A 21,725-nucleotide genomic window follows, 5' to 3' on the forward strand; every position below is an offset into this window, starting at 1 on the left:
ACTTAAAAACAGACAGAAATGATAAACAGCTATCATCTCTGCATGGTTCCTCTAAATTTCACACACACCTCTGATCAAAGTGATGTTTGACATAAAACAACAACACAAAGAAAACTGGAGGAGGAACAACGTCAGTGAAACAACAGAAGAGTCAGACAGAGACCAGGGACGAGGACCAGAGGAGGACAAGATTCACAATTATCAACAAGACCAACAGCTGCTGCAACCATACCAACATTCATGCCATCTTCATCTTCAACTTCATCATCATCATCATCTTTATCAGTCTTATTTGGGTGTGTTCAGCAGAGCTTTGTCGTCAGCCTCCCCTTGATTGTCTAAACAGATTCTGCAGGTCAAACTGATTTTGGTGAATCTGTCTTATATCAGACAATGAGGTGGATTGCAGATGACTCAGGTTCAGCATCTCCAAGTCTGAGGTCCTGGTTTTCTGCTGTATATAGTGGATTACTCCCCCTGGTGAGAAGTGAGTCAGAACCTCATGTAAAGGAGATAAAGTATCTGGATGTTAGGGTTAAGTTTGTTCACTGAAAGGGTCAAATGAAGCACGATATTCACAGGAGGATTGGTGAAGCGTCAGTGGTGACATGGTCTTGCTGGAGATTTAGATATATGGTCAGAATTGTAAAGTCTATGATCAGAATTGTTAGGTCTGTGGTCAAGATCTCTGGGTGTTTGGCCATGATCTCTCAGTCTATGGTTAGGAGCTTTAGGTTTATGATAAAAATCACAGGGACTGTGGTCAGAATCTTTAGGTCTATGGTCATCATCATCTGTGTCTATAGTCAGGAGGTTTAGGTCTAGGGTTGTGATTCCTGGGTGGATGGTCATATTCTCTAGGTCTAAAATCACTATCTCTGACTCTATGGTCAGGAGCTATAGGTCTGTTGATAGGGGCTTTGTTCTATAGTCATGATACTTTGGTGTATGGTCATGACCTCTTGTTCATCATGATCCCTAGGTCTATTGTCAGAAGCATCAGGTCTGTGTTCATCATCTCTGGGTCTGTGATCAGGAACAGTGGGCATATGCAGATGATTTCTTGGTCTATCAAGCAGAAGTCTTTGGTTAGAAGCATTAGGCCCACTGTCATTATCTCTGGGTCTTTGATCATGATCTCTGAGTCAGTGGTCAGGATCATTAGATCTGTGGTCACAAACTTTCGGTTTGTTGTCATAATTTTAGGGCCTGAGATCATGATTCCAAATCAATGACATGACACTCAGGAGGGGGTCTTGGCAAATCCCCTGCCATGCTGTGATAACCTGCCAAGTTAAACCAAGTGGAGCCGTGCTGCTCCTTTTAATGGAAACGCCCCATTACAGATATCTGACTGATGGTCATTTTATTCAGGATTTCATTTAAACAAATTATTAAAGGGAAAAAATATAGCAAACAGAACAGCAATCTTCATTTTACTAGCAACTACGGGTTAGACTAGAGGTCATGGTCTAGACCTGCCCCCTTTGAAAGGGTCTGATGGGTTGGTTATGAACTGCTTTATGAATGCAAACTGACTGATTGATGTGTCCATCTTTCCCTTACAGGTACTGAGTCAGGGTTTCTCAGGGATCCTGTTGGTGTTCCACGTCTTGGAGTTTGCCGTTTCCCTCACCGTCTCTGTATTTGCCTGTAGATCTACCTGTAACTGCTGTGACCACCAGGTGAGATCATACTGAGCTGTCTACCTGTAACTGTGCTCATTTATTCATGAAACACTGAAATTAAAACTGTGAGGAAGCAGGAATCAAAGTGATGGTTGTTCTGTTGTGTGTCGTTATTTGATGTTTGTTCATGTTGTTGTGTAGCAACAGCCGTCTGTCTACGTCATCCCTGGAAATGCTGCCATGGCTGCCCAGGCTCCACCACCTTTACATACTGTACCTGTCACCATGGCTGTGCCGGCCCAACAGGTAGCCCCCCATTATTACAGGAGTGGACCAAAGATGGTTACATGATCAGTCTTTGTGGTTCTGACTGTGGTTGAGTCATTATTAACATTTTCTTCTCTTTGTTTTTGTTGTTTTGCAGATTTCCAGCTTCCCACAACCCACAGAGAACCAGAACCAGATCCACCCTGGACTCACTGAACCTCCGGCCTACACACGCTGAAGAAAACACCTGCTTTAAAGGGATATTTCAGGATTTCTGAAGTTGGGTGGTTAGACGTGCTTGGCCCTAGTACTGGCATTAGTCTCCAGTGATTTCTGCTAAGAAAATATGTTGGCTCCATATGTTTACCTCTGGGTCAGACCTCACAGCAGGAAGAGCAAAGCTCCAGAGGTCAATGGTCGCTCTCTTGGGAGGGGGTGTTCAGGGCTGGTCAGAATGAGTTTCAATAGTGATAACAGTGGGGTTTGTTGGTGCCTCTGAGTTCAGTCCTTGTTTGGAGTTGACTGAAGGGCATCAGGAAACTGTGCTTCATGGCTTGGGCTTTGCAATGGACTTGCCTGTAAATGTATGGAGTTTACTCAGTAATATGTACTCATCTCTGCCACAAATACGAGCTACATGGTCATTTACCCTCGATATAAACCACTAGAGTAGGTCTGCATTTCAAACGTTTGTACTGAAATTAGACATAAATAATAAAACAAAAGTTAAAAGCATGAGCGTTTGGCTGTGCATTTGTTTTCATATTTTCTATCAGTACATAGTGCTTACCTGAAGTGTAGGTACAGCGGAGCTCTTCAACCTATGCGTGTGTTTTGGTCGTCCTTGTAAAAAGTCCTGCTAATGGGCACTGCAAACGCTAAAACTTTTTCAGAGCAGCAGGTGGGGTGTTTATATCCATAGTCAGTGCAACAAGCCAAAGTTGTCGAAGACCGATGTCACGTGGAGGAATACGGTGAAATCAGTGTGGTGTCCAGGAGGTGTGCTTGTTAGAACAGCCAGGATAAACACAAGTACGCGGCATCTTCTGAATTTTCAGAAAACGGGATAAAAAACTCAAAAACGTGCTGTAGTAACCGATGTTTGACCCTGCTACACTGCGACCCACACAGCTGACCAGCAGATAACAGTGAGCGACGGCGGAAAGATACAAACTGGCAAAAGCTGCACTGGAAATTATTTCCTGGCAGAGAGAGGATTTTTGGGAGAAATGAAATGCTTTGTACGTTTTCGACACAGCGTACAGGCAAGCCAACATATTTTCTTTTCCCATTTTTACGTAACACTGGTTAATTTACGCAGACAAACGTTTCCATCTACAGCCTCTATACGCCGGCTCTCTCTGAGCTCGTAATAACAACAGGATCAAATGACACAGAAATCACTGGAGGATACTATAACCAAGCATCTCAGACCACCCAACTTCAAAACTCACAAAATACCCCTTTAAAAAGAATCACATGATAACAACATGGGATTAACATGAGAGAAACATGATATTAATGATAGTGACAGAAGATTAACATGAGATTTACATGTAAATAACAAGAGATTACCATGAGAAAAACAATATCATGACAGTCACAGGATATTAATATCAACATGACATGAACACTCAGAGTGAAATTCAAATATTTCTTTTCAAACATTGATGAGATGAATTAAAAAGGACAGATTAAAAATCACAACATTAATATAAAATGTTTTACACTCCATCACTGATGAAGATGAACCCTAAAGAACAGATAATAATAATGAGGTGTGTTTACTTTAATAGAGGCTGTACAGAGACTAAAAACACTAAATCACAGATTTATATATTTTTTTTTATCTTATATGATAAACATGATTTCATCACTGAGCTTGTTGTGATAAAAGTGTTTCTGTATGAAAAATAAAAATGTTCTTTGCAGTAGAACAGTTTATGTCTAATGAACCTATAGGTTCTTTACAGATGACGCCACTCAGCAGAACAGAACTCTTGATGGGGGGCAGGAGGTGATTTCTGCATAAACTCTACCAAAAGGCCACGTTAGAGGTCAGGGTACCAAAGTGTAATTTATTTTGAAAGGGCATTTGACCATACGGAAATGAAGAAAACGGCCAGCTTCACTCGTTTTTTGATTCTGGACACAAATCGAAAAAGAAATAATGGCCGCCATTTTTCCTTTTTGTTTTTTGAATTAAAACGATAAAACAAGGAAACCAACTTCGAAAAACAATTGAATTTCAGTTAATGTCATTTCCTTTTGTTGTTTTACATTACTTTTTTTTTTTTTACAGGGGGAACTTTATCATAGATTTTTAGCAAGAAGATGAAATTACTGTAATAACCACGTTGGCTGTGAGGTACTGTTTCTCAGCTTTGAGAAACTGAATTTTTCTGATAACCCAAACCGTCATGGTTATGCAAAGTGTGCTTCAACAGCGCGCCGGGTAGAATCTATGTGTGTTTCAAATGTGTGCTCGCTGCACAGTGTGGATCTTATCTGCTCCAGGTATGAATCTCCAGGAAGATGATGAAGACGGAGAATCTGGATCCTCTGTAACCCTGCCTCGATTTTGACTTTTCATTTCATACTTTGACCTTTTCAACTCACAATTTGGACTTCATCACTTTTTTTTAATATCTTGGATTCGCAATTTTAAATTCCAAATTTCCACTTTTAAACTCATGATTTCAAAATTTTTCTCATAATAGTTTTTACTTTTGATATCATATTTTGACCTTTTAGACCCCCAATTTTAAATTTAAGTCTTTTTTTTTTTTTTTTTTTTACTTTTTAAGTCATCATTTTGAATTTTAGCTCATATTTCAACAATTTCAACTCCTAATTTTGTCTTTTAAATCCCATATTTTGACCTCAGACTCACAATTCAAAGTTTTAACAATTGGGGGCTCATCCGGGATCTGAAATAAACCTGTTATTCCAGGTGCTTTGTTGGTTGCTTTCAAAAATTTGACAATTTGGCTCCTGCATGAATTATGGGTTGTATTTTGGAGTTGTTTGTTGACAACCCCACATGGGAGGCACTCAACCATGTAATGTAAAAAGGCTGATCTGTTGCAAATAGCTGGCCAGTTTGGCATTACAGTAAAGTCAGGCAGCAGAAAGGATAATATTAAACAAGCTGTGGTTTCTTATTTGTTGGAGAAGCAAATTCTCCCTGATGACTCTGAGGTAAAGTCAGAGAGTGGTGATGAAGAGGGTGTTGCTGATCCTGTTGAGGATGTAGGATTAAGGCAACTAGAAATGAGGTTCAAGGTTGAGCAACTGAAATTAGAATAACAAAGAAAGTGTAACTCGGTAAGAGCAACACTTCACCACTGTAGTCAGGTTCAACTGAAGGAGCGAGGGATGGATTAGTGTAACAGGCGAACACAGAGATTTATTTCCACAATCAACAAAGAAACTGAAGTTCAGATTAAATTTCCCCAATATATAAAAAATAAAAAACTTAAAAGTGTCCTTTCACAGCTTAGCGGTGTCTGATATCAAAGTTCGTCTGTTTGTTCGGTGTATACGTGTCTGCTACCCGGGTACAATCTATGTGTGTTTCATACGTGTGCTCGCTGCAGTGTGTGGATCTTATCTGCTCCAGGTATGAATCTCCAGGAAGATGATGAAGACGGAGAATCTGGATCCTCTCTAACCCTGCCTCGCATCAGACAGAAACCCTGGTTTGGATTCAACGCTGTCTCCAGAATGCAGATCCAGCAACTCAAAAAACCAATATGCCATAGCAGGAAATAAAATTAATTATTAATTAAATGAAATTATTAATCAAATCTTCAATTACTGTACAGTATGGTATGTCTCTTTTTTCTCTTTAACTCAGGTGTAACTTCCAATGCTGATCACAATAGTAGTGATGAACTATAACCTGAGACATTAAAACCACGGACATCATTAATGTGTTTTTGTAACAGCATTAATTATTCATGTTACACAAATTATCTCTTATCTCTAATCCATCATGTTTTCTCATTCACATTCACATCTAGGCTTTGAATTTTTTTTAATCATCCCATGAACTTAATCATATTATTTATATTATAAAAACAAGGAAAACCCATATGTGTATAAATCATTAGCATCAGCCCACACGTAGCATATTTCTAACTTTCTGACATTGAACAAGGTGTCCAGAAATGACGCAGGACAGATAAGAAAACAAATATGTTGTAATTAATGGCAACTGTATTTTTAGAAATGTGTTTTACTAATCCAGCATTTGATTTTATTATAATTATTCAATTTACCAAAAACACTACTTGTTTTTTTATAACAGCATTTTTTGAATGTTTAGATAATTATTACTACTGAAAGAAAGGAATAGCTACATCCATTTAAGAGTCCCCTCATTATTTCTCTCTTATTTATTTTTCAAACAACTGTTTCCGATGAGTCTACCGAATTACTTGAAAGCTGCAGCCAAACCTTAAAAATAAAGTGGTTCTGAAAACAAAATTTACATGATGGCGCTGAGGAAACTGACTAGTGCATAATTTATGGACCTTTCTGAGTATAGTTATGTAACTGATTTACAGATACATATAAATACACAAAGTGGAGTTTCTTTTAGTTGTACAAAGCACTGATTAAGCATATAGCTAGCATCCTTGATGCCAACTAAACATGATTAATAAATACAATTACTGCCAGTATGATTACTCAAGTATGTGATCAGTAATTTCTGTTGGTAGTTAAGCCAAGTTGTGATAAACCTGGACAAACAGAAAAATAAGGTAAATAAATTCTGTGATTTAATAGGTCTTAAGATAAGTTTCATCCACCCACTAATACACTGCCAATGTCATGAAAAACGAATAGATACTAAAATTGTACCACTGTAAAACTCCTGCATCTGACAAAAAGATCCCCTTTCGGCGTTGTGATGTCCATGACATCATGAGATGTTTGGTGTTGTCAGCCTGAGTGTGTGTGTCTGTGAGTGCAGCTCATTGATTGGAGTAATGTCACACACCTGTGCTTAGAGTGAGGAGGTTATTTAAGCTCCTGCAGTCACAGATTCTCTCTCTGACCTGGCCTCCACACAGGTATACCACACTTGGGTTTAGTTATGTTAGAGTAGGTTTAGTTCAGTTTGCATTTTACATTTACACACATTATCTTCACTCATAAACATCCTACACTACCGACTCGACTGATTTACACACTTCATGCTGTAAATATTTAATTTGATCCTATTTGAAGTAACTTTGAGTAATTTGGTTTAATTTGGCATTTCTGACTCTTTAGTTTGGTTCAATTCAGTTTAATAGTAAACTGCCTAATTTGATTTGAATGCTTAATTTGGTTCAATTTGGTTTGATTTGAAAATAAAGGCCTCTTTAAAAACTTTGCCATGGTGTTGTCTCCCTCCTTTGTTGTGACCAGCTGAGCCGGGTCATGACAGTGTTTTTTTCTGAAGCAAGTGAATTAAAAAAATCTAGAAGCCAATAAATATTGAATGTGCATTAACCTAACTAAACTACTTTGAAAAATCAGTCTGTTGCTCTAAACCAGGGGTGTCAAACTCAATCACAGCAGGGGCCAGATTCTGGATTTAGGTCTAACCTGAGGGCCTGACAGGGTCAACACAACCTTAAACCTCATTTTCACCAGAAATAAAATATGGGGGGAAAAAAAAACAAAAAAAAATAGCACTGATGATAAATCATTTGGAAAATCAAAAAACTTAAAATGACAAGTTCAAAGGCTCAAATCTGAGATAAAAATTCCAATTTATTAGTTCAAAAGGTCAAAACAGGATATTAAAAATAGAAAAATGTTTTTAAAGAGCAAATATATGAGGAGAAAGTTGAAATCATAAGTTTGAAAGGTCAAAATAATATGAGATCAAGTTTGAAATCGTGAGTTTAAAAGTCAATTATGTCTTAAAATTAAATTGTGAGTCTGATAGGTCAAAATGTGAGATTAAAAAGCCAAAAGTAGGAGTTGAAAATGTCAAAATATGAGCTAGAATTCAAAATGATGACTTACAAAGTTGAAAATGTGATTTAAATTCAAAATTGGGAGTGTTAAAGGTCAAAACATGATATAAAAAGTAATCATTAGTCATTCAAAATGTCAAAATATGAGAGAAAACCTGAAATCATTTGTTTAAAAATCAAAATATGGGATTAAAAAGCTAAATTAATGAGTTGAAAAGGTCAAATATGACTTTAAATTCAAAATCTGGAATCTAAAAGATTAAAAATGTGACATCTAAAGTCCAAATTAAAACGTGCGCAATTTTGGTAATTCAAAGCTAACGCTAGCACTCGACTATGAAGTAACCTACGGTAGTACTTAGCTCTACCTGAGCCTATAAGAAGTGGACAGTAAGCTGAAAACACGCTAAAGCTACTAAACACAATAAAGAAAACTGACCGACTTTTAACAAATTTCATAAGTGAAGAGTCACTTACCCCCGTCTGTCTCTGCAAGGTCTTTCCAATGCGAGCGTGAGTAATGGCGGCTGAATCGAAACTTCAGAGGCAATAAGTGGGTGTGGTTATTGGATTACTCTGGGAAAACTTTATCTGTTTTTTTTCCTCCCGCTCTAGCGGCACCTAGATATAATTACATTCAAAGAAGATGAAAAATAACTATTTTAGAGGAAAATACTTGTGACTGTGGAAAAATGACTCCCCTGATTTTCCTGTGTGGTCACAGCGGTCTGGAACTCTCTCTCAACAATTTCAGACATGTGCCAACTCATAAACATGAAAATAAAGCAGTATTCCTTCATAAAATATCATCAACCTCACTTGTGACTGTAACATGGTCTCCTTAGCATCAGGATTAGCTGCAGTGTCTTAATCCCAGCATACAATGCATACGTCTCTGGATTCACTACATAGCACATACGTAGAGCACCCTCTAGCGGCTATTTTAAATCACTACAGTCATCTCAAAACACAATTCTCACCATAATTTCAGACATTAAAATGAAAATTATTAACCATGAAGCTAAACAACAAATAATAGTCAATAAACCCAAAGCTGTACTTTTATAGGGGTTACAAATGGAATATGAAGAAAGAGAGAATGAAAGGCAGAAAGAGAACTCAACAGTTTCTGTCCAAGATTTTGATTTGGTGCGTAATAGCAGACTTGTTTCACCATTTAATGACAAAGAGATGGATGAATATTTCATTGTGTTTCAGTGCTGACTCTCTGAAATGGCCTGAGGCGTTCAGGCCTTTGCTGCTCCAAAGTGTGTTAGAAGGCAAAGCCCAAAGTGTTTATGCTTCGTTTTCTGTTGTTCAAAGTTCTGACTATAAAACCGTGAAGGAGGCCATCCTCCGAGCCTATGAGTTAGTGCCAGAGGCATAGAGGCAACAATTTAGGAAACTGAAAAAGTGTGAGACACAAACTCATGCCGAGTTTGCAAGAAAACAACGCAGTTTGTTTGAGCGTTGGCGTAAACAACAAGAAGTGAAGGATCTAGATCACGGGTGTCAAACTCAAGGCCTGGAGGCGAAATCCGGCCCGTGGAACAGTTAAATCCATATTTCTGTTATAACTGGCCCACCATCCTTGATGATTTAAAATATCCTTGTTAAGTCATAAAATCTGAAAAAGTCAGGAGTAAAAATATTTAGATGAGAAGTCAAGAATGTGGGAAAAGAAATTAATTTTTGTTTTAATTTCATATGTTCAATTTTGTATCTCACAATCAGGACTCAAACTTAGGATTTTGACTTTGTATTTCGAACTTTAAGCATTTCAACTCATAATTTTGACTTCTCATATAATATTCTGATCTTTAAGACTGATAATTCTACATTTCTAATTCATATTTTGACCTTTTAAACCAGTTATTTTGTATTTGATCTCAAATTTAAACTTCAAACTTTGATTTCATAGTCCCATAGTTTGACCTTTTCGACTCACAATTTAAAATTTTGAATCATATTTTGACTTTAAATTTAATGATTATACTTTTTTCCCTCATATTTTGACATTTTTAACTCATGATTTTGACTTTTTATCGAATATATTTTCCTTTAAAAAACATAATTTTTGAATTTTCATTCAATGTTTTGACCTTTTTGAACTAATAAATGTACTTTTCTCAGACTGTGAGCATTTAAACAGAGAGTGACATTTCTTTTACATGTAAGTACTGAGGAAGTTACCTTGTTTTATAGTTTTTGTACTGAAATATAGAACATCACTAACACATGCAAGGAGAGGAGAGAGACAGAGGCTGTGTTTCTGGAGGAGATCTACTCAAGCTGCATGCAGGAAATAATCAATATTATCCTGATTGTGCTGTCAGATAAGACTGTTTATTTAAATAAGGTCCAGACTTAGCTGACAACATTACCTCCGCCTCTCTGCGTCCCGTCTCACTTGTGATTCTGACATTACAACAGGTGATCCCGGTGTAGGAGGCTTGTAACAAATGAAGCAGCAGGACTTTGAGAGTGTAGAATAATATCCAGTTGACACAGGAAGCGTAATGATTTCTCTTTATCTAACAGGACATTTTGCGCTGTAATGAATGCATCTGAAGCCAAACTCACAGCGGCCCGTTTAAGTTTGTTAACAGAGTTATGTCCGCGTGGAAGAAAGCTTACACAGAATCACTCTCTTTTCCCAGTATTACCTTCCCAGCTCTGCACGGCCATCCTGCCGTCTCAAGATAACATTATTTAACCAGGTACGGTCTATTTCCTGGAAACACTGCAGCACAAACGCCAGTAGAGAAATAACATCATACTCATCTTTTTTTTTTTTTTTTGACCACACAGTAACCCATCAGTTCAATAGTACTATTGTTAGATGGATATGGCACACTTGGGGTTCTTATGATGGGCCTGGATCTCGATGCTGGGGCCAGGTGTGCACAGGAAGTTCAATTAAAATCTATTGTCATGCTGTTTCAGTCAGTCCTGACCCTTATTTACATTCAAATACACGTGTTGATCTCTGGAAGTCATCTTAGATGTATGTTTGGTATATGATGCACAATTGTATGGTCTTTATCTGCAGACCCCTGGGAGCCAGGGGCCAATAACAGACAAACCTCTCATTCAGCTGTGAAAAGTAAAAACACATTTATATGACTGGTGATGGTTATTTACTCTGCTACATTAAATTTAATTTAGATTCAATGAAGATGTTAAAAAAGTGTGATTCTGAACATTTTCGTGCCATTTGCTGAAAGTCCACCTTCTCTAAATAAAGTGTTTCCTCGTGACCTACTGACAGGTTTTATGATGTGCCTGTGCTCTAGTTTCTCAGCAGTAAAGTCATCAAACCAAACCAGTGACCCCAGAGGAGAAACTGATCGATAATTAACCTCAGAGAGTTTTTACATACCCACAACTCACCAGAACCCTCAGTCACCAACGATCTCACCACAACGATGTCATCAACAGCTACAACCACATTGGGTGGCATGGTGGTGGTCACCCAGGTGTACCCATCTCATCGTCCCCAGGAAGGTCAGCAGGTGTGTCTGGGGTCACAGAGGTTCATCCATGGACATCCTCTGGCTATCGGGGTGAGTTATTTTATTGTGAAATTGTGGTTTTATAGTAAAAAAGTGATGATGTGGTGAAATGTGATTTTATTTTGAAAATGTTATTTTATCGTGAAATTGACATTTTATGGCTGATAATGTTATTTTATAGTGAAAATGTTAGTTTATTGTGAAAACAGAGATTCAGTTGTTTCCTTTAATTAAACGCTGTTTTATTTCTGATTTAATTTTTGTGTTAGACATTAAAAAGTTTCAGAGACATTAAAAACGAAATGATCAGAGTCTACTGGCGACGTTGATCACATGGTAGACATGTTTATGGTCATATCAGCTGATTGGAGCTGGAACTCTAATCAGAATCATCTTCATAGATCATGTGACAGCCACCTGATTTATGAAAGAAATTACATATATTGGATAAAATGTTTTTTTGTCACAGTTTAAGTCAGGCTAATGAGCAACTACATCCTCTTTTAGAAAGATTTCCTCTTTTGTACTTTATACACCGCTTTCCACATTATTAAGCAAATGACATTTTTCTCTTATTTTCCTAAATATTAATGCAAATGACAGTCAGAATATTTTTCAAGTCATCAGCCATTAGAGCATAATTCAAATGTTTTTGAACAAACTTCATAATGATAACCATATTTTTTTTTGTTTTTTATTTTTTAATAAAAACCTCAAAATGCACTGTTCCACATTATTACGCAGGCCACAGGTTTCAGCAATATGGGAAAGAAAAAGGATCTCTGCTGCCGAAAAGTCTCAAATAGTGCAATGCCTTGGAGAAGGAATGAAAACATTACGTATTTAGAAAAATTAAGCATGATCTTCGTACTGTGAAGACATTTGTGGCTGATTCAGAGCACAGACGGGTTCCTGCAGATAAAGACATAATGAGACATAATGTTTCTGACAGACAAATTCATCAGATTAAGAGAGCAGATGCTAAAATATCATTACAAAGCAGCAAACAGGTATTTGAAGCTGCTGGTGCCTCTGGAGTCCCACCAACCTCAAGGTGTAGGATCCTCTAGAGGCTTGCAGTCGTGTATAAACCTACTATTCAGCCCCCCCTAACCAATGCTCACTAGCAGAAACGGTTGCAGTGGGCCCAGAAATACATGAAGACTCATTTTCAAACACTCTTGTTGACTGATGAGTGCCGTGTAACCCTGGATGGTCCAGATGGAGGAGTAGTGGATGGTTGGTGGATGGCCACCATGTCCCAACAAGGCTGTGATGTCAGCAAGGAGGGGGTGGAGTCATGCTTTGGGCCGGATTCATGAGGAGAGAGCTGGTAGGCCCCTTTAGGGTCCCTGAAGGTGTGAAAATGACCTCGGCAAAGTATATAGAGTTTCTGACTGACCACTTTCTCCCATGGTACAAAAAGAAGAACCGTGCCTTCTGTAGCAAAATGATCTTCATGCATGACAATGAACCATCTCATGCTGCAGAGAATCCCTCTGTGTCATTGGCTGCTATGGGCATAAAGGAAAGAAACTTATGGTGTGGCCCCCATCCTCCCCTGACCTTTAACCCTACTGAGAACCTTTGGAGCATCCTCAAGCTAAAGATCTATGAGGGTGGGAGGCAGTTCACATCAAAACAGCAGCTCTGGGAGGATATTCTGACATCCTGCAAAGAAATTCCAGCAGAACCTCTCCAAAAACTCACAAGTTCAATGGATGCAAGAATAGTGAAGGTGATATCAGAGAAGGGCTCCTATGTTAACATGAACTTGGCCTGTTTAGATGTTTTTGATTGAAATAGCTTTGATTTCAGTAAATATGACCTCCTAATGCTGCAAATTCAACACATGACCATTTTCAGTTCTTTACAACCTATAAAATGTTTTAAAACTCTATCGTGCTTAATAATGTGGAACAGCGCATTTTGAGGTTTTCATTTAAAAAAAAATAACAGTTATCATTATGAAGTTTGTTCAGAAACATTTGAATTATGCTCTAATGGCTGATGACTTGAAAAATACTCTGACTGTCATTTGCATTAATATTTTGGAAAATAAGAGAAAAATGTCATTTGCATAATAATGTGGAACGCGGTGTACATCAGTGTTAACGTTAAAAAAGTTTTTTTCTATTTCTTTTTTCTTTTCTTTTTTAACCTTTAAACCTTGTCAAACTTCTTCTTTTAAATATAAACATGTCTTAACATGTTTTGTTTCTACTTCTCCATAAACCTAAAGGTAAACTCTAAACTCCCTGATTCATGTTTAAATTATAGAGTAGACAGTATTTAGTTTTCATGGTAGAGTATGAAGTGTTTAGTTTATATAATGGAGTAGACGGTATTTAGTTTACATGATAGACTGTACAGTATTTAGTTCTTCTTTTACTGTTTGTTTTGTCCCATTCTTCCTGTGATCAACTGTATTATAAGGTATACATAAAAAAATAGCATATAATATTTTGTTCTTTTTTTCTTCCTCTTCTCTGGTGTCTGCAGATGGTTCAGATCCTAATCGGCGTTTTTGTCTTCTTGTCTGGTATCCCCATGGTGATTCGTGCAGAAACCATAGGAGTGTACAGTGGTTTCTTTGTGTGGGGTGCCGGCTTTGTGAGTATTGATATTTTTTTTCTTGATTAACCATGGCATTATAATTACTAAAAAGGTAAAAAAGAAAAGAAAAACTAAATAATTTATCTTGTAAAATTGAATCCCTTTTTAAAATTCTGATTTTCTTTTTCATATTAAAAACAAACAGCAAAAATCATTAACTATAATATCAATAATAAGATCATAATATCAATTTAATATGGTATTAACTAAAAGTTCAATTAAATAAAAAAAAACACAAAAAAGCCTCAAAAAATGTCAGAAATTTAAAATGCTCCAAAAAAAAAAAACCACAAACAAACAAACAAACAAACAAAAAAACACACATATTGATTGTTTTAAATTTTTATCCTGTTATATATATATATATATATATATATATATATATATTTTTTTTTTTTTTTCTTTTTGTGAGCACTAAATTCAGGTATTTATTTAAGCTTACTGAAATGTTCCATTAAGAGTTTCTGTTTTCCGAATAAACATCTTGTTTATCAAACTAAAATGATGTTTGTTTAAATATTTATGTATTTAACCTTCATGTATTTCCGAGCATCATCCAGCCTAAATTATGGTCTTTTCCATAACTAGAACTAATTCTGTGTTAAAGTTCATCGTTTATTCAATGTTGTTTTGTGTCTCGTTCTCAGTACATCACCTCCGGCTCACTCACAGTGGCTGCTGGGAAATCTCTCAGTCGCCGTCTGGTGAGTGACTTCCTGTTTTCCAGAATCCTGCTACTTCCTGTGTGTGTTGCTGTCATGTGATTTTTACTATATTGAGAATCAGTGTAGGAGTCCCAGCACGCTTAATTTCACATCATCTATCTGAACATTTTTTTTTTAAACATACATTTTTGGACAGTATTTTGTTTGTTTCTTTGTCGTTTTTAACTCTTTTATAGAAATTCTAAGTTTGCACTTCTTCCCCCTCCTTTTGGAACATGTAGCCTAATCTTTAAGTGTTTTTGTAATTGTTTTGTTTCATCTCTCTCTTCAAAATTTGTAGTGTCTTCTGAAGGTACATGACTATGTTTTCATTGTTATGTTTTTTTTTTTTGTTTTTTTTAACATGTTCGAAATAAACTTCACCAACTAACTAAATATTATTGTCCCATCCTGTCCTGTCTGATTGTTATTCAGTCATCTCTGACCTGTAATATCGATATTATTGTCCTACCTGTCTGGCTCTGTCTTTCCTCTCATGTGTCTCCTCTCTTCCAGGTCAACACTGCGTTGGGTTTCAACGTGGTTTCCTCAGTAGCATCATTCACCGCCATCATCCTGTACAGTTTTGATGTTGCAGGAGTGATTACTTACTGCTGGGATGACAACTGTGGACCATTCATGGTAATTTCTTTAAATGATGTTTTTTTTACATGTGCAGGATAATCAGAGCTAAAATACTTAAGAACAGACATAAATGAAAAACAGCGATCATCTCTGCATGGTTCCTCTAAATTTCACTCACACCTCTGACCAAAGTGATGTTTGACATAAAACAACAACACAAAGAAAACTGAAGGAGGAACAACGTCAGTGAAACAACAGAAGAGTCAGACAGAGAGCAGGGAAGAGGACCAGAGGAGGACAAGATTCACAATTATCAACAAGACCAACAGCTGCTGCAACCATACCAACATTCATGCCATCTTCATCTTTACCTTCATCATCATCATCTTATTTGGTCTTATTTGGGTGTTCAGCAGAGCTTTGTCGTCAGCCTCCCTTGATTGTCTAAACAGATTCTGCAGGTCAAACTGATTTTGGTGAATCTGTCTTATATCAGACAATGAGGTGGATTGCAGATGACTCAGGTTCAGCATCTCCAAGTCTGAGGTCCTGGTTTTCTGCTGTCTGTAGTGGATTAGTCCCCCTGGTGAGGAGTGAGTCAGAACCTCATGTAAAGGAGGTAAAGCATCTGGATGTTAGGGTTAAGTTTGTTCACTGAAAGGGTCAAATGAAGCACGACATTCACAGGAGGATTGGTGAGGCATCAATAGGGACATGGTCTTGCTCAGAATCGATCTGAAGCTCAATTCTGAGGTGTCTTTAATTTTCTAATAAACAAAATATAGCAGGTAGCAACTTTTGTTCAAACTGTATCAATTTCAGGCTTAAAAGACAACCTCAAACTCAATTTCCATTCCATCTTTTCAATTTCTATGTGTCATATGACATTACAAAAATAAAACAACCCGTTTAAGCCACACCCATTTCTGATCTAAGCCCCGCCAATTTCTCACCTAACCTCCATTCTCATCAATGGTATGATAGACAAATTAAACTAATTAGATCCTTAATATCAGTAAATATCCATAATTGATAAGAGAACGGTTATTAGGGGTGACCTGGTGACCTTCGATTTGGAGGAGTCTGATTCGACTATGAACCTCATAGTCGAATGTTGTTATGTAACCAAGATCGTACCATTCTTACTACATGGGGCTGCTTAGCCTGAGTTTCCGTTAGCTGGCATTTGCTGGTCATTGGCCAGTAAAAAGGGCGGAAGTCTGGCAGATTAAAATATAACTGGTCCAAATGTCCAGCAGAAAACATGCAAATGACCAGATAAATAAATACTGCATTGTGTAACCTAGAAGATATGTTGCTAAAATGCAGTAATATAAACTAAAAGTTGCCTAGTCTGTCCTGCAGTGCTGGGGTTGTTTATCTCCTTAGACGGCAAGAATATGGCTAATTATGTATGCATGATGACATCAAAGCAAATCTATCACTCTGCGAGAGCTATGCAGGGAAAGTGGGAAAGTTTGACCAGAGCTTTTTCATGAAGCAGAATTTCTAAGTGAGGTTTTCCTAGTTAACCAAAGGCTTATTATCATCAGCGGTATGGAGGGCTTTTGTTATGTGTTTAGATGCTTTGTTGTTGTCGGTGGAGGATGGTATTTGGCTGTTGTAAGCTGCTAAGTTATGATAGTGACTGATTTGCTAACAGGCTAACGGTGCTGATGTGAAGCTAACTCCTGTGGTTAACGTGGGCGTTTATTGTGTAACTTACTGCGTGTGTAAGGAAAAGCGCGAAGCTTTCATTTTAATACTTTAAACCACTTGCACAAAAAAATAAGAGAGAGATTTATGCATTTGCTGCTGTTAATGCAGCAAAATAATGTTAAAGCAAATGTCTGGTAGTTGTTCTAAATGGCAGGAATTCTTGAGGACTGCTGGTCATTTTAACCGGTGACAAAAAAGTCTAGCTGAAACGCTGTTTGACTATTAGTCGACTAAAGGCAAAATCTGACTAATCAGATTCGACTTTGAAAACCTTAGTCGTGACACTCCTAACGGTTATCATTGGTGGCCATTTTGAAAAATGGCTGCCATGGGCACCATGTTGAAATTTCTTTATGCCTCCATATCCACATCTTTTGGAAATGCCTTTGGCTATAACTGTACCAAATTTGTTACGGAATTTCTAGATAAGTTGCCCCGCTAAATAATAAAAGAGAAAAAATATGGCAACCAGAACATTTTACTAGCCACTACGGGTTAGACTAGAGGTCATGGTCTAGACCTGCCCCCTTTGAAAGGGTCTGATAGGTTGTTATGAACTGCTTTATGAATGCAAACTGACTGACTGATGTGTCCATCTGTCCATTACAGGCACTGAGTCAGGGTTTCTCAGGGATCCTGTTGGTGTTCCACGTCTTGGAGTTTGCAGTTTCCCTCACCGTCTCTGTATTTGCCTGTAGAGCTACCTGTAACTGCTGTGACAACCAGGTGAGATCATACTGAGCTGTCTACCTGTAACTGTGATCATTGAAACACTGAAATTAAAACAGTGACACAGCAGGAAACAAACTGATGGTTGTTCTGTTGTGTTTCGTTGTGTATCAACAGCCGTCTGTCTACGTCATCCCTGGAAATGCTGCCATGGCTGCCCAGGCTCCACCACCTTTACATACTGTACCTGTTACTATGGCTGTACCAGCCCAACAGGTAGCCCCCCATTATTATAGGAGTGGACCAAAATGGTCACATGATCAGTCTTTATGGTTCTGACTGTGGTTGAGTCATTATTAACATTTTCTTTTCTTTGTTTTTGTTGTTTTGCAGATTTCCAGCTTCCCAAAACCCACAGAGAACCAGAACCAGATCCACCCTGGACTCGCTGAACCTCCGGCCTACACACGCTGAAGAAAACACCTGCTATAAAGGGATATTTCAGGATTTCTGAAGTTGGGTGGTTAGACGTGCTTGGCCCTAGTACTGGCATTAGTCTCCAGTGATTTCTGCTAAGAAAATATGTTGGCTCCATATGTTTACCTCTGGGTCAGACCTCACAGCAGGAGGAGCAAAGCTCCAGAGGTCAATGGTCGCTCTCTTGGGAGGGGGTGTTCAGGGCTGGTCAGAATGAGTTTCAATAGTGATAACAGTGGGGTTTGTTGGTGCCTCTGAGTTCAGTCCTTGTTTGGAGTTGACTGAAGGGCATCAGGAAACTGTGCTTCATGGCTTGGGCTTTGCAATGGACTTGCCTGTAAATGTATGGAGTTTACTCAGTAATATGTACTCATCTCTGCCACAAATACGAGCTACATGGTCATTTACCCTCGATATAAACCACTAGAGTAGGTCTGCATTTCAAACGTTTGTACTGAAATTAGACATAAATAATAAAACAAAAGTTAAAAGCATGAGCGTTTGGCTGTGCATTTGTTTTCATATTTTCTATCAGTACATAGTGCTTACCTGAAGTGTAGGTACAGCGGAGCTCTTCAACCTATGCGTGTGTTTTGGTCGTGCTTGTAAAAAGTCCTGCTAATGGGCACTCCAAACGGTAAAACTTTTTCAGAGCAGCAGGTGGGGTGTTTATATCCATAGTCAGTGCAACAAGCCAAAGTTGTCGAAGACCGATGTCACGTGGAGGAATACGGTGAAATCAGTGTGGTGTCCAGGAGGTGTGCTTGTTAGAACAGCCAGGATAAACACAAGTACGCGGCATCTTCTGAATTTTCAGAAAACGGGATAAAAAACTCAAAAACGTGCTGTAGTAACCGATGTTTGACCCTGCTACACTGCGACCCACACAGCTGACCAGCAGATAACAGTGAGCGACGGCGGAAAGATACAAACTGGCAAAAGCTGCACTGGAAATTATTTCCTGGCAGAGAGAGGATTTTTGGGAGAAATGAAATGCTTTGTACGTTTTCGACACAGCGTACAGGCAAGCCAACATATTTTCTTTTCCCATTTTTACGTAACACTGGTTAATTTACGCAGACAAATGTTTCCATCTACAGCCTCTTACGCCGGCTCTCTCTGAGCTCGTAATAACAACAGGATCAAATGACACAGAAATCACTGGAGGATACTATAACCAAGCACCTCAGACCACCCAACTTCAAAACTCACAAAATATCCCTTTAAAAAGAATCACATGATAACAACATGGGATTAACATGAGAGAAACATGATATTAATGATAGTGACAGAAGATTAACATGAGATTTACATGTAAATAACAAGAGATTACCATGAGAAAAACAATATCATGACAGTCACAGGATATTAATATCAACATGACATGAACACTCAGAGTGAAATTCAAATATTTCTTTTCAAACATTGATGAGATGAATTAAAAAGGACAGATTAAAAATCACAACATTAATATAAAATATTTTACACTCCATCACTGATGAAGATGAACCCTAAAGAACAGATAATAATAATGAGGTGTGTTTACTTTAATAGAGGCTGTACAGAGACTAAAAACACTAAATCACAGATTTATAATTTTTTTTTATCTTATATGATAAACATGATTTCATCACTGAGCTTGTTGTGATAAAAGTGTTTCTGTATGAAAAATAAAAATGTTCTTTGCTAAAATCATCATTTTCTTCACAGAACAGAACATTGAGATAAAGATATCAGTGAAACTTCAGACAGAAAAATGTGAAAATTGACCAAAATATTCCAAACTACAGTTTATGTCTAATGAATCTGTAGGTTTTTTACAGATGACGCCACTCAGCAGAACAGAACTCTTGATGGGGGGCAGGAGGTGATTTCTGCATAGACTCTACCAAAAGGCCACGTTAGAGCTGTGTGACTATGACAAGAGTTCAAAGTCAGAAAATAAAAACATCTTTATTTGTTCAACTACTTTTGTGTCCTGAAAATTGAAAAGATATTCTGGAAAAATAAAGAAATAGAAACTCACAGAGAAACAGCAGCAGGATGGGATTTAGTGGGGTTCCTCCGCTCTAAAAGTCTGAGGGCTTTGTGGAACTCAGCAGCAGTGATTCATCTAAAACTTAAGAACTGAGGAGCAGTTACCTGATGTTCAGGACAAACACAAGTTTTTCTTTCCATGTTTGACTCTGTCAAACAGAGACCCAGATGCAATAAAGAGCTTGTTAGATAAATCAACATTGTCACTGATGTTGTGATTATCATTATCATCACAGAGGATGCTTGTTGTCTTTCTTGCATTATTTCCACACTCTAAAAAATAATTCAGGGGCTGAGGTGATGTAACAGTTATCCTGAGGTATTCTTACTTAATAAAATCAAAGGACATCATTATTCTGAGTATTTGGGTTAGACACATTTGCACCACGAGTGAGGACACTAACTCAGGGAGATCAGGAAAGCATACAATTGTGATGATAAAAATGTACTTCTTTTCTATGACATTTGTGGTTAAAAAAACATACTTCCACTGCCTTACATTTGTGATTAAAACTATACTTCTACTCCGTTACATTGGGCATGCACTGGGTGCTTTTACTTGTCTATAATTTATTTTCATTGAGTTCTTCATACACTAACATGAGCTCTCACAACAGCGTGAGGTAAAATCCTCAGCACCACAGAGTAAACGGAGGAGTGACCCCTCCCCCTTAACTATCAACAGTTGGAGATAATGGCTGAAGATGTAATACCTGCGTTTCCTTCAGAGGAGCATGATCATCTCTGGTCCAACATCAAGACTCTTTGCCTTTCAAACGACGAGTAACAACAGCCACATAATGCGTTGCCCACTGTGTCTACCTAAAATGGTGGAAATCTCAAGCGTCAACAGTAGCATGCAAATCTAAGTCAGAAAAGAGGCCAGTTCATAAGATTAATTTAATAGATATGAGCCAAAAATTATTACCGCATGATAAAATAAATATAATGTGATTGTGCAGTGCAATCATTAAAAAATAATTCTGAATTTAAGTTCTTGATTTTAGGTACAGAAACAGTTCTGATGCCTTGTGATATCTGAGTCGCAGCACTGCAGGGTGGAAAAAACAGGAGACACAACTACGTTTTTGTTAAATAAAATACACGGCTGAAATGAAACTACCTGGCTGCTTGTCACATGATTACACAGCTAGTAGATTTTTTTTTTTTTTTATAAAGGGGTGGTGCATTAGTAGAGAGAGAAAAAATTGAAATAAATGACATGGCTGGTTTTCTTCGATAGCATGACAAAAAATATTACCCCACCTTAAAGTGTAGAAGAGGGGGGAGCAGGTGGCCTAGTGGCTGAAGGCGCTCCCCGTATGCGCGGGCGGCCCGGGTTCGGGTCCGGCCTGGGGCCCTTTGCCGCATGTCTCTCCCCCGCTATTGACCCTGTTTCCGGCTCTGTCCACTGTCCTCCTCTGTCTAATAAAGGCACAAAAATGCCCAAAAATAAATCTTAAAAAAAAAAAAAAAAAAAAGTGTAGAAGAGGTGCATCCACATATATGTGAATGGTGACAGCTCATTTG

At 37.9% G+C, this 21,725-nt stretch overlaps 2 protein-coding genes across 3 annotated transcripts in view; both read left to right on the top strand.

The window, feature by feature from the left end:
- LOC121507523 (membrane-spanning 4-domains subfamily A member 4A-like) overlaps window positions 1–21,725 on the top strand; it is a 46,758-nt gene that overhangs the window by 2,545 nt on the left and 22,488 nt on the right. Inside the window, exons 5-7 of one of the 2 annotated variants that reach the window (XM_041783931.1) lie at window positions 1,569–1,685; window positions 1,830–1,934; window positions 2,053–3,905. The exons of the other annotated variant lie outside the window; for it this stretch is intronic. Coding sequence (XP_041639865.1) covers window positions 1,569–1,685; window positions 1,830–1,934; window positions 2,053–2,133 — 303 coding nt within the window. The 3' untranslated portion in view covers window positions 2,134–3,905. Of the gene's footprint in view, window positions 1–1,568; window positions 1,686–1,829; window positions 1,935–2,052; window positions 3,906–21,725 lie in introns of those variants that run through there. 2 annotated transcript variants of the gene reach the window in all.
- LOC121507524 (membrane-spanning 4-domains subfamily A member 4A-like) lies at window positions 11,301–20,680 on the top strand. Its single transcript, XM_041783934.1, has 7 exons — window positions 11,301–11,439; window positions 13,891–14,001; window positions 14,652–14,708; window positions 15,225–15,350; window positions 17,622–17,738; window positions 17,859–17,957; window positions 18,075–20,680. The coding sequence occupies exons 1-7, from the start codon at window positions 11,302–11,304 to the stop codon at window positions 18,153–18,155; spliced, it is 729 nt and encodes a 242-aa protein (XP_041639868.1). The 5' UTR covers window position 11,301; the 3' UTR covers window positions 18,156–20,680.

The sequence above is a fragment of the Cheilinus undulatus genome, linkage group 3, assembly GCF_018320785.1.
Source record: "Cheilinus undulatus linkage group 3, ASM1832078v1, whole genome shotgun sequence".
NCBI classification, from domain to species: Eukaryota; Metazoa; Chordata; class Actinopteri; order Labriformes; family Labridae; genus Cheilinus; species Cheilinus undulatus.